The 10,214-nt window shown below is 31.8% G+C and overlaps 1 protein-coding gene across 1 annotated transcript in view; it reads right to left on the bottom strand.

Annotated features, from left to right (window-relative positions):
• Window positions 1–9,126, bottom strand: part of FOMMEDRAFT_152556 (uncharacterized protein) — a gene marked incomplete at both ends in the record, with an annotated part of 9,971 nt that extends 845 nt beyond the window's left edge. Inside the window, one exon of the mRNA XM_007263381.1 lies at window positions 9,122–9,126. Coding sequence (XP_007263443.1) covers window positions 9,122–9,126 — 5 coding nt within the window. The remainder of the gene's footprint in view (window positions 1–9,121) is intronic.
• Between the last annotated feature and the right edge of the window lie 1,088 nt (window positions 9,127–10,214).

Raw genomic sequence — 10,214 nt, forward strand, 5'->3', positions numbered from 1 at the left:
GAAGAATGAAAGAAAGGAATGTTAAAGATAAAGGTACAAAGAATGAAGGGATGGATAAAGGGTAAGAGACCATAGAATGATACAAAGAATGAAGGGGTGGTCAAAGGAATGGAATGATGAAGTAAGGAAGGGTAGTGGCAAGAGTCAGCACGCATATAGTTCATAGACAGTGCCCCTGAGGGACAGAAGTCCTGAGTTCTGGTATGGAAGGGTGTGGAACCCTTGGAACTGAAGGTACAAGAGCAGAGAACTGTAACAGGTATAAGTTAGAACAGTAGGGCTTGGAAATCTGTAAGGCTGAGTTTGTGTAGAGTACTAGTATGATACTGATAGAAATCTCAGATTGTCTTAAGAGTATAGGCAAGGTTCTTAGCAGGTTCCCAAGTGTACTCCTTAACTGAGTACCCTTTCTAGTGAACAAGGAATTTGAGTTTTCTATATAGTAGCTTAGTATTGAAACAATCAGCATTACACTAAGAACTACACATCACATGCAGACAATCACAGCAATCAATTCTGAACACCCATGTGACTCATAGAAGCCTACTTTGAGAACACTCAACTATTCCACATTGTAAGCATTTGTAAACAGAACTGCAAGCATGCACAGTCTCAGAATTGGCTTACACACATTGTTTTCTCTACAGGATGTATGGATTATGTACTTATCACAGGCTCAGAACACAAGTTGTGTCACAGTGAGTGGCTCAGCAAACCATTATGTCATTATCACCCAGATCAAAGTACTACAATCTTTCAATCAGATAGGACATTGGGGCAATCAAAGTGTTGATCTCAGGAGACTGTCAGAAATCTCAGAACTCTCTACACTTTGTCTGTACCAATCAGATGATAACAGTATGAGAACCTTCTACTTCTTTTGATGTAAATCTTGCTTTTCCCTTTTGTATAACATTTCCTGTAGCTAGAATGCAGACCACTTAAATTTTCCTCATACATTTTCACCCTATTTTCTTCCAACCTCTGGCAAAAGGTTCTCTTATTTGTTCTTGTATATTTTGTTATTTTTCTTTTGTTCAGTGATGACATTTCCCTGTTAGTACTATGCTTTTCCAGAACTCAGAAAACTATAAATACAGCTACTCATGTACTAGATACAGGGGGAATTCAGATAGTTCACCTATTGATTTAGCTCTTGTCTCTTATCTTAAAGTCCTCTAGTATAAGGCATAGTCTTAGTCTTTGTTGTTTTTCTGTATCAGATTGTTTGTTGTGTACTTTATAAAGTGTACTTTCTGTTATTCACATCTCTGTTCCAAACTAATTGTCCTGATTAGTAAACATAAGGCTTGGTCAGCAGTATAGGTATAGGTCAGAACAGTAGAGCTTAGAAATCTATAAGGCTGAGTTTGTGTAGAGTACTAGGATGAAGCTGATAGAAATCTTGGATTGTCTTAAGAGTATAGGTAAGGTTCTTAGTAGGTTCCTAAGTGTGCTCCTCAACTAGGTACCCTTTCTAGTAAACAAGGAATTTGAGTTTTCTGTATAGTAGTTTAGTATCTACTATGTACTCTACTTTATATTCTAGTTCAGAGCTAATAAGTTCTAGTAGAGGTAGAGAGGGTCTTTATTATAAAGGAAAACTGGGATCATAGTACTAAGACAACAGAACCTTATTAAACACTAGGTGTATGTACTTTCATATTGTTAGAAGTTAGAGTTTGTAAGTAGAGGTACTAACCTTCTTTTTAATGACAAAGGGTCTGAAGCACTTGTTGTCCAACTTCTTTATTAGACAATCCAAGGTTAGATTAGTAGTTTCTAGTATAACCTTGTTACTAGACTAGTAATCCTTAGCTGTAGACCTCTTCCAATTATAGTTCTACTTTATAACCTATACTACCTTCTCTAAAAGAGCTCATACATCCTTCCTAGTTCTGTACATCTGTTCTACAAAGTTTGTTATAGATTCAGAACTACTGTTCTGGTTCAGAACTGTCTCCTAGTATAAATGTCTCTTATAATTGAGGAAGAATAGAGATTGTCCTGTTACAGAGTGTTACTAGTTATTGTACACAAATTCTGCTAGAGCTAACTATTCAGACTAATCTGATTACTAATGATTGATGAACATTTAGAGGTAGAGCTTAATCTCTTGATTGACTCACTCAGTTTGACTGTCAGTCTGTAAGTAATATATAGTAGAAAGGTTCTCTTAAATTCTGAGAAGTACATACAAGTCCTGTATGAATTTCAACTCAAATTACAGTCTACAATTGTGAATGAGCTTCTGAGGGAGTCTATACAACCAGAAGATGTAATCCTAATAAATGTACACTATACCTTTAGAAGTGAGTTCTGTTCAGGTTAGAACTATATAGACTTGTTTAGAGAATCAGTCAACAATTATATAGATAGTATTGTAACCCTGAGACTCAGGTAGCTTACTAATCAGGTCTACTGAGACTTCTTCCTAAGAGTAATCTAGGATTCAATACAGATGTAGGAGAGTCTAAACCCTTGTCTGGTAGGCTTTAGTCTATTAGTACATATTGTAACTAGTTATATACTTTAGGATTTCTCTCTACATTCCTAACTACTAGTAGTTCTAAGTAATGAGTTCTTATATTTTGTGTTGGCCCAAATGTCCTACAGTCAGATTGTTATAATAAGCTCAGACAATGTCCTCCTACAGCTTCTAATCCTTTAGAACATATAGTCAGTCCTTCTAGTAAACTTACCTATTCTTATCCTCCTCCTAATCCTTAGCCTACTTCTCTAACTGTTTCACTATAACCTAGTCCTATATGTGTTTTAGAGCTTACTGTATATAAGTAACAAAGTTAACATTCTTAGATTTGAGTCAGATCTCTTGGATTGTCTCAGACATGAAACAGGAATTGTTTAGGAGAACAAGATTTTTGTTATCATTCTCCCTCCTTTTATAACTTACTTGTCTTAAGAGTAAATTAGTTTTTGTTATTTGTGTTCTAAGTTTGTAGGTTAGTATAAAGTCAAAGTCCTACAGTTCTAACATTTAGCAGGCTTAGTAGTAGTTAAGCTTCTGAGACACTCAGAAGTACTAGAGATTAAGGTGATTACTCTAAATCTTAAACTTCTATATAGTACTAAGGAGATATTAACACTACTCCTCTAGAGAACAGACAATTGTAAGGAGTTTCTTATTATAGATAGGGTAGTTCTGTTCTGTTGTAGAGAGGGATTCTGATCAGAATACTATTAGACACTACTTTCTGTTAATAAACTAGGACAGTACTACTCTATTTACAAAGTCAGAAGAGTTAGCTTTGACTCAGAACTTGTTTACAACTGTTAGAACTGTTAATACAGGCTTACTAGTAATAGTCTACTTGAGAGACTCAAACACAGACTACTACTAATCATCCTTTTACTAAGGAACATCTTTGCTAGTAAGATTGTGAAGGGGCCAGACAATAGTACTAAAGTCTTAAATAAAGTATTAGTAGTAGTTTACAAACTCAAGAAATGCTTAGACCTGTTTCAGGTTCTAAGGTTATAACTAGTTCCAAACTATAGTTACCTTTGCTAAATCTATACAGACCTCTCCTCTACTAATTACAAAGCTCAGATAATTTACTGACTCTTACACAAAAGAGTACTTTACTTCTTAGAGGAACAGTTTATTATCTTAGAGCTGTTATAGAACTACTTGGATTAGTTAGTAATAGTACTTAACTGTTTAGGTAAAGATTAGAATATTGTCCAGATACACACTAACATACTCTGAGTCAATCAGATCTGTAAGGATGTGATTCATGAATGACTAGAATGTTACAGACAAGTTAGTTAGTCTGAAGAACATTACAGTTAGTTTATACAATCTGTAATTGGTTTAGAATACAGTCTTCTACTCATCTCTGTCTTGGATCCAAATATTATTGTACCCTTATCAAATGTCCAACTTAGTAAAAACCCTAAATGTATACATCTTATTAATAAGCTCCTAAATCAGGGGGAGTAAGTACTTGTTTTTGACAGTACCCTTATTAAGACAATAATAATCCTAAACTAGACAGAGCTTCCTATCTTTCTTTTTAACAAAGAAGAAAGGGGAGACTATAAAGGACTTTGAGGGTTAGATCCAGCTGTTCTAAAGATTTTCCTAAAGGAACTTGTTAAGCACCTCCTACTTGTCTCTGTTGAACAGGTAGACCTTACAATCCTTAGATTAGAAACTCTCAGTCAATTCAATTGTATAGTTCTAGAGACAGTGTTTAGGAAGCTAGTCAAATTCCTCTTTACTAAAGACTTTGAGGAACTCTTAAACAAAATCTAGCAGGCTGAGTCTATGTGTGTTCTAGAGTAGAGTTGTTCTAAGAGGGTTCTAGACTGGTTCTGTCTCAGACATCCTTTAGATTGACTCTATTCTACCTTGACTAGAATATGTATTCACATATCTATCCTAGTTGAAGAAGAACAACTAGTCACCTTTATCAGAACTGTTAGTAACATTAGAAGTGTTTGTATCTACTTAGAACAGTAGTGTAAGGTAACTGTAAGACTTAGAACACTGATCAAATGTGAGTGTCTACTCTAACTAGTCAATAGTAGAGTTGTGAGCCTTAAGCCATTTGAATCTAATGAAGACATTTGTCTTTCTAAGGTTAGTGACTCTAAACTCAATACTTTCCTTATAATCCTGAATAGTCATTCATAGTTAGACAAACTTAGTAATCTAACTATTCTGGTTCAGGGTTTTGTTTACATTATATACTAGGATCAGAAGTAGAACATGTTGAGTAGGAAGGTAGTGTTCCTACACAAAGGCTTTATTAATGTACAAACTAGTGTATCTACTATTTACTAGAGTTATTATTTAGATCTGGAGGGATTCTAAGAAGGGAGTCAAGAGGACAGAGACTTAAAGCTAGTGTTTGAAACATTCTCAGATGAATTACTACTTGTTCTGAAGGGAATATACAGCTTACACAGTCTTGTTATCTAAGAGGGTAAGTATATGTACTAACATTTCCTTATTAACCTCTCTCTTTCAACAAGGACAGACCTATGTTCTTAACTGTGAACTCAGCTAAGACTATCTCTACTTGATACTATAGACAAACTACTAAGTAGTAAACAGGGCTAGATAGTATTCTAAACATTCTAAGATCTTAGAACACAGAAGTGACAGGTTGGATTGTATAGATTTAGACTCAGATAAAGTGTAAAGAGAAGAATTAAAAGAATCAGAAGAAATAGGAGAACTATCTACTTTTGTTTCCAACTTTTTTCTTTCTAATAAATAATTTTGTTAATTTATTTTTTCTACTTTTTCTACTTTTTCTACTTTTCTTACTTTATTTACTTTTAATCCTACAGTGTTTATTAAATCAAAAGTAGTTATTAAAAAATCTGAGTCATAGCCCTTTAGTACTACATTTACTGTTGAGCCTCTATAAAATCCTAGAGTATATAGTTAGAGTCTGAGAGTTCTAAGGTGACTTCCAGATTTGTAGAAAAGGCTTCTTACTACAAATCCTACTCATTACTCATTATTACTCTAATAACCTGACAGATATACTATTACTTTTATAAACAGTTCTTAATCTAGTACTCTGACTGTTTGTAAGTAAAGTATACTCCTTACTTTTAGGCTTCTCTAATGTTTATTAGAACAGATTAATTACAAATTACAGGCAGATTAATCTAAGGACTCAGAACTGTTAGAGTCAGATGTATGTACAAGCATTCTGTACAGACTTAACACATTTAAGCTGTAACTTAGTCAAAGGAGATAGTGTACATCTTCTACTTAGTGTAAGTAACTAGTTCTAGTATTATTCTGAGAATCTTATTAACTAGTTCTAAGTGAAGAGCTTTTTCAAGCATTCTAATAAGAACATTATTAAACCCAAGTATAAATCCTACCTTCTAGACTAGAATATTAAACTCTTAAAAAAAGGTATTAGTAGAATGTTTGCCCTGTCACAGAGACACAAGCTTGTTCTATACATTATACTTCTTATTCAGATTAATAAAGGAAGTACAGAGTTACCTTATAAATTCTAAGTACAACTCATTGTTCTGAAGTTAAATTAGACTTCTAATCTAATAACCTTTAATCTAGTTCTAAGCCTAGGTGGCTGTGTTGCCTTCCTTTATAAAGGAGAGGACAAATAGGATGTGATTAAGATCTGAGAATAGATTAGTCAAAGTAGTAGCTACATATAGTTTGACTTAGTACTAGAAGTCCTTAAAGTGCTACTTATTAAAGTCTAAAGGGTAAACTATGTGTACTTTCTTTTTAGAACAAGTTGTAACTTCTAGAACAACTAGAACAGGTTCTAAAGGAGTTAAGAGTATATAGTTAGTAAAGGCCTTTTAGATAGAGGTCTACATGTATTAAGTTAGTTCTACTTATAACTACTAATCTAGTAGGACAGTAGAGGTAGTAGTTAGTATAGAAGGGTTTATATTTATACTATAAAGGAATTAGTACTAAACTAAAAGGGGTAATAAATAGAAGAAGGGTGGCAAAAGTTTAAAAGGGTTTAGAAAGTTTAAAATTTAAAAATGTAAAAGAGTTAGGACAAAGAAAAGAGATTAACACAATAGTAAGTACTAATACTCAAAATGTAAGAGAGTTGTAGGGTAGTAATGAGTAGTCTTAATCTAATGTTAGTAACAGTATAGAGGGGACCTGAAGGCTCAGTAAGGGGACTTAAGCTATAACTATTCTACACAATAGAAATACAGAATGTAAGTACTAAAACATAGTTAGAACTTGTAGAACAGACAGAGAGAGAGAGTAAGACAAGAGTAGAGTATATAGAGTAAGTCTAAGAGTACAGGACTATCTAGAGTAGATAAGATCAAGACTACAGGACTAGTCTGATCTTATATACTTATATATACTAAACTATACAAGAGTACTCAGAAAGTATGAACTACTAAAAATAATAAGCTATAAAGAATAAAAGAAAGGAAGGTCAAAGATAAAGGTACAAAGAATAAAAGGATAGACAAAGGGTAAGAGACTATAGAATGAATAAAGAATAAAGGGATAGTTAAAGGAATAGAATAATAAAGTAAGAAAGAGTAATAGTAAGAGTTAGTATACATATAGTTTATAGACAGTACTTTTAAGAGACAGAAGTCCTGAGTTCTAGTATAGAAGGGTGTAGAACTCTTAAAACTAAAGGTATAAGAGTAGAGAACTGTAACAGTCATTAAAAAGAAGGTTAGTGTCTCTGTTTACAAACTCTAACTTCTAACAATATAAAAGTGTATACACTCAGTGTTTAATAAGGTTCTATTGTCTTAGTATTATAATCCTAGTTTTCCTTTATAACAAAGACCCTCTCTACTGTTACTAGAACTTATTAGCTCTAAACTAGAATACAAAGTAGAGTATATAGTAGATACTAAGCTGTTACACAGAAAACTCAAATTCCTTATTTACTAGAAAGAGTACTTAGTTAAGGAGTATACTTAGGAACCTGTTAAGAACCTTACTCATACTCTTAAGACAATCTGAGATTTCTATCAGCTTTATCCTAGTACTCTGTACAAACTCAGTCTTATAGATTTCCAAGCCTTACTATTCTAACTTATGTTTAAGCTACTAACTAAGCTCTATGTTTACTAATCAGAATGATTAGTTTTAGAGGGAGGGTAATGTTACAATTCTCTACTCTTATACCTTTAGTTCTAAGAGTTTTACACTCTTCTATACTAGAACTCAGGACTTCTGTCCTTTAAGAGTACTATCTATAAACTATATACATACTAACTCTTACTACTACCTTTTCTTACTTTATTATTCTATTCCTTTAACTACCCCTTTATTCTTTATTTATTCTATAGTCTCTTACTCTTTGTCTATCCCTTTATTCTTTATACCTTTATCTTTAACCTTCCCTTTCTTTCATTCTTTATAACTTATCATTCTTAGTAACTTATACTCTCTGAGTACTCTTGTATAGTTTAGTATATATAAGTGTATAAGATCAGACTAGTCCTGTAGTCTTAATCTTATTTACTCTAGATAGTCCTATACTCTTAGACTTACTCTATATACTTTACTCTTGTCTTACTCTCTCTCTCTACCTGTTCTGTAAGTTCTAACTATGTTCTAATACTTATATTCTGTATTTCTGTTGTGTAAAATAGTTGTAGCCTGAGTCCCCTTACTAAGCCTTTAAGTCCCCTTTATACTGTTACTAATACTAATTCTAGTATATAATATAGACAGAACTCTAAACTAGAATAGTCAGATTACTAAGTTTGTCCAACTATAAATAACTATTTAGGATTATAAGGAAAGTATTGAGTTCAGAGTTACTAACCTTAGAAAGACAGACATCTTTATTAGATTCAAATAGTTTAAAGCTTACAACTCTATTATTAACTAGTTAGAGTAAACACTTACATTTGATTAGTGTTCTAAGTCTTGTAACTATCTTATACTACTATTCTAAGTAGATACAAACACTTCTAATGTTACTAACAGTTCTAATAAAGGTGACTAGTTGTTCTTCTTTAACTAGGATAAATATATAAATACATATTCTAGTTAAGGTAGAATAGAGTTAATTTAAAAAATGTTTAAAACAAAACTAGTTTAAAACTCTCTTAGAATAACTCTACTCTAAAACACACATAGACTCAGTCTACCAGATTTTGTTTAAGAGTTCTCTAAAGTTTTTAGTAAAGAGGAATTTGACTAACTTTCTAAACACTATCTCTAAGACTATACAATTGAATTGACTAAGAGTTTCTAACTTAAGGATTGTAAGGTTTACCTACTTAATAGAGACAAGTAGAAAGTACTTAACAAGTTCCTTTAGGAAAATCTTTAGAATAGTTAGATCCAACCCTTAAAGTCCTTTATAGTCTCCTCTTTCTTCTTTATTAAAAAGAAAGATAAGAAGCTCTACTCAGTCTAGAATTATTATTATCTTAATAAGAGTACTGTTAAAAACAAGTACTTACTCCTTCTAATTTAGGAGCTTATTAATAAGACACATACATTTAGAGTTTTTACTAAGTTAGATGTTTAATAAGGATATAATAATATTTGGATCTAAGACAGAGATGAGTAGAAGACTGTATTCTAAACTAATTACAGATTGTACAAACTAACTATAATATTCTTCAGACTAACTAACTTGCTTACAACATTCTAGTTATTTATGAATTACATTCTTACAGATCTGATTAACTTAGAGTATGTTAGTATGTATCTAAACAACATTCTAATCTTTACTTAGATAGTTAAGTACTATTACTAACTAATCTAAACAGTTCTATAATAGTTCTAAGATAATAAACTGTTTCTCTAAGAAGTAAAGTACTCTTTTGTATAAGAGTCAGTAAATTATCTAAACTTTGTAATTAGTAGAGGAGAGGTCTGTATGGATCCAACAAAAGTAACTATAGTTTAGAACTGGTTACAACTTTAGAACCTAAAACAAGTCTAAGTGTTTCTTAAGTTTGTAAACTACTACTAATACTTTATTTAAAGTTTTAGTACTATTATCTAGCCCCTTCACAATCTTACTAGTAAAGATGTTTCTTAGTAATAGAATGATTAGTAACAGTCTGTGTTTGAGTCTCTTAAGTAGACTATTACTAACAAGCTTGTATTAGTAGTTCTAATAGTTATAAACAAGTTTTAAGTTAAAGCTAACTCTTCTAACTTTATAAATAGAGTAGTACTGTTTTAGTTTATTAACAGAAAGTAGTGTCTAATAGTGTTCTAATTAGAATCCTTCTCTGTAACAGAATAGAACTACTCTATCTATAATAAGGAACTCCTTACAATTGTCTGTTCTCTAAAGGAGTAGTATTAATATCTTCTTAGTATTATATAAAAGTTTAAAATTTAGAGTAATTACTTTAATCTCTAGTACTTTTAAGTACCTTAGAAGCTTAACTACTATTAAGCTTACTAGATGTTAGAACTATAGAACTGTAACTTTATACTAACTTATAAACCTAGAACACAAATAATAAAAGCTGACTTACTCTCAAGATAAGTAGGTTATAAAAGGGAAGAGAATAATAATAAAAATCTTGTTCTCCTAAACAATTCCTATTTTGTGTTCAAGACAATCTAAGAGATCTGACTCAAATTCAAGAATGTTAACTTTATTACTTATATATAGTAAGCTCTAAGACACATACAGAACTAAGTTATAGTAAAGTAGTTAGAGAAGTAGACTAAGAATTAGAAGAAGAATAAGAATAAACAGGTTTACTAGAAAGGC

This window comes from Fomitiporia mediterranea (genome assembly GCF_000271605.1).
Source record: "Fomitiporia mediterranea MF3/22 unplaced genomic scaffold FOMMEscaffold_2, whole genome shotgun sequence".
NCBI lineage: Eukaryota > Fungi > Basidiomycota > Agaricomycetes > Hymenochaetales > Hymenochaetaceae > Fomitiporia > Fomitiporia mediterranea.